Source organism: Rhagoletis pomonella, unplaced genomic scaffold (genome assembly GCF_013731165.1).
Source record: "Rhagoletis pomonella isolate Grant_MI unplaced genomic scaffold, Rhpom_1.0 Rhpom_scaffold_00006, whole genome shotgun sequence".
NCBI lineage: Eukaryota > Metazoa > Arthropoda > Insecta > Diptera > Tephritidae > Rhagoletis > Rhagoletis pomonella.
In genome coordinates, this window is record NW_023458560.1 from 31481387 (window position 1) to 31483704 (window position 2318).

Here is a 2318-nt window from a genome sequence, read left to right on the forward strand (position 1 = left end):
GTTAGCCAGAGAAATTACGGTTGACCAAAGCGCACTCACGCCTGACGTGATTCACAGATCGACAGCATCATCAATGGACATGTTAATTTACTGGTAGAACCGTATCAACTGGAAAATTGGTGCGGATTTTCTGACAAGCGTCAGAAAGTGATGAAGATAAGATAGAGTATGCACTGTGACCAGTAGGTCTATTGCGCCCTCAGCTCATCACAAAACCCCTAGGGTTAGACTCTATAATTTTCAGAATGGAACCCATGGGTAGGCTTGGCCATAGATGCCCTATACTCCTCTCTCTTCTACGTAAAACGGCCTCACACTCCAGACGAAGGTATAATGATGTCTGCTAGGCGGGGTCACAGAAGCGACGTAGGTCGCTAGCTTACGCAAATGGCCGCTTAGCCTACAAGGGTTCGTCAAAATGCCTGCAATAATTCTTAGTTTCTCCTTGACGCGGACCGGTGGTGCTACGTCAGTGAAGTTGTTTCTGTTTAGTATTTTCCTTTCTGAGCGCTTCTTCTATCGGTCGGGGGACCTATCGAAAGGAAGGAAGGGCTCAGGTTCTATCGAGGTCGAGGCAGCAGCCATGTTGGCTAACTGATCGGCTTCCTCATTTCCTTCAACTCCCATGTGCACTGGTACCCATGACAATTGGATATAATTAATTTCAGCCATGGCATTAAGCTTCTCTATACACTCTAGGGCCACTAAGGCTTTGACCTCGAAGGATGAGAGAGTTTTGAGTGCCTCTTGAGTATCAATTAAAATTAGTTAAATCTGCATACAGACTGCTGGCATAGACTTCCGTTTGGAAAATGCTTAGAAAGGTTCCTACGGCCGCCGAAAACGGCAGTCTTAGGTCATACATACCTGGCTACCTTAAAGTTTCTTTCGAAAACTACTATCTATGCATATCATCTGTGGGGAGCAGAACTAATGGCAGCTGAAAGCCTTTATTTTTCCATACATATACATATGTATTTAGGTTTTATCGAAATTATAGCCAATTTTATTAAATTTTCACAATTTTTACAAAATATGCGTAAATAAATGCACAAGTACAATAAGGGTACATTTACTACATATGCATACTATGTATGTAAATGCAAGTACGCATAAAGAAAGACACATCAAAATATAAAAATTCAAATTATTCATTAGTAATTCCACAATTTAGCGGCGTCGATGACGTCTCGAACCGCGTCGACTGCGGCTCCGGCTACGAGCAGCGCGTCTCTTTCGTCGCCGCATACCACGACCTTCCAACTCGCCACCACTGTCCTCGGAGTTATCTTTATTATCTTTCGGTTCTAGTTCGCCAGCTTCTTCGGCAACGATCATATCCAAGTCAACCGGTGCGGCATAGTACTTCCGCTGGGAGCGTTGTATAAAGCCGTAGCGGACGCCACCATTTAAAGTCTCTTGCACTGATTCCTTGACCTCATTGGGATGCACCTGCGGAGGGTATGGAAAAAAATTAAAATTTAATGCTGTGTGCACCGCACCGGCTTTCCATTGGAAAACTCTTAAAAGAAAAATTGTTACTTACGCCAGCTGTGGCAGCGATATGCGTTACAATTTTGCTGACCGTTACTGGTTCTTCTAGATTTTGCAAAGTTTGCAGAATTAATTGCCCATTTTGATTAGCCATTTGTTGCGAAAATTCAAACGCAATCGTTCAACAAAAAAAAACCGTTCCGCCTGCCTGTATTGTCCACCGGCACGTGAGCGCTTGTTATTTGGTTTATCAGTGAGTTTGTAAAATTTTCAAATTAATTTTTGAAAAATTTGGACACGATGTGTTTGTAAAATTTAAATTTATTTTGCTCTAATACGACAAAGAAAAATTGTTTTCAATACGATGAAAGTTTGTTGAAGTTTTGCGCCTTGATTAGAGATTGTAGACGAAAATTTGTTTCGAGTGCAAGCAAGGTGTTGTCAGTAGCGACGTGTTTGTTGTAATTTTGACAAGATCGGCATGCTTATTTCCAGTGCTGCCGATCTTAATTTTTATACTACTATTCGTTGGGAAATAGTATCTAAAATACTCCATTTTAGTATTTCGTTTTATCGCGATTTTTAAAGAACTTGGTGTTTTCAGAACGATATTAATATTTAAAATTGCTGGGTTTGTATAATTTGTGTCCTCAAAATATAAAATATAAAAGATACCGTGGTGATCAATGGAAAAAGACGTACACAAAAATCGTATGAAAGGCGATTTTTTTATATTAAATATCTTTTGCTGCATTGTCATAATATCGAGCCAAATGGACTACTGATACACTAGAATAGAGCGTATTACGATGTCGCTTATATTA

At 40.4% G+C, this 2318-nt stretch overlaps 2 protein-coding genes across 5 annotated transcripts in view; both read right to left on the bottom strand.

The window, feature by feature from the left end:
- Positions 1–2318, bottom strand: part of LOC118740576 (neuroplastin) — a 160331-nt gene that overhangs the window by 54159 nt on the left and 103854 nt on the right. The window lies entirely within an intron of this gene.
- On the bottom strand, positions 978–1819 carry LOC118740577. Its single transcript, XM_036472176.1, has 2 exons — positions 1547–1819; positions 978–1452 (listed from the first exon to the last, which is right to left on the bottom strand). Exons 1-2 carry the CDS (start codon positions 1646–1648, stop codon positions 1171–1173), a joined length of 384 nt encoding a protein of 127 aa, XP_036328069.1. The 5' UTR covers positions 1649–1819; the 3' UTR covers positions 978–1170.

Excerpts from the sequence above, each read along its gene's own strand:
- LOC118740577 (XM_036472176.1), bottom strand. The coding sequence starts at position 1,648 with ATGGCTAATCAAAATGGGCAATTAATTCTGCAAACTTTGCAAAATCTA. Across the intron at positions 1,453-1,546 it reads ATATCGCTGCCACAGCTGGC|GTGCATCCCAATGAGGTCAA; the intron begins GTAAGTAACAAT and ends TACCCTCCGCAG.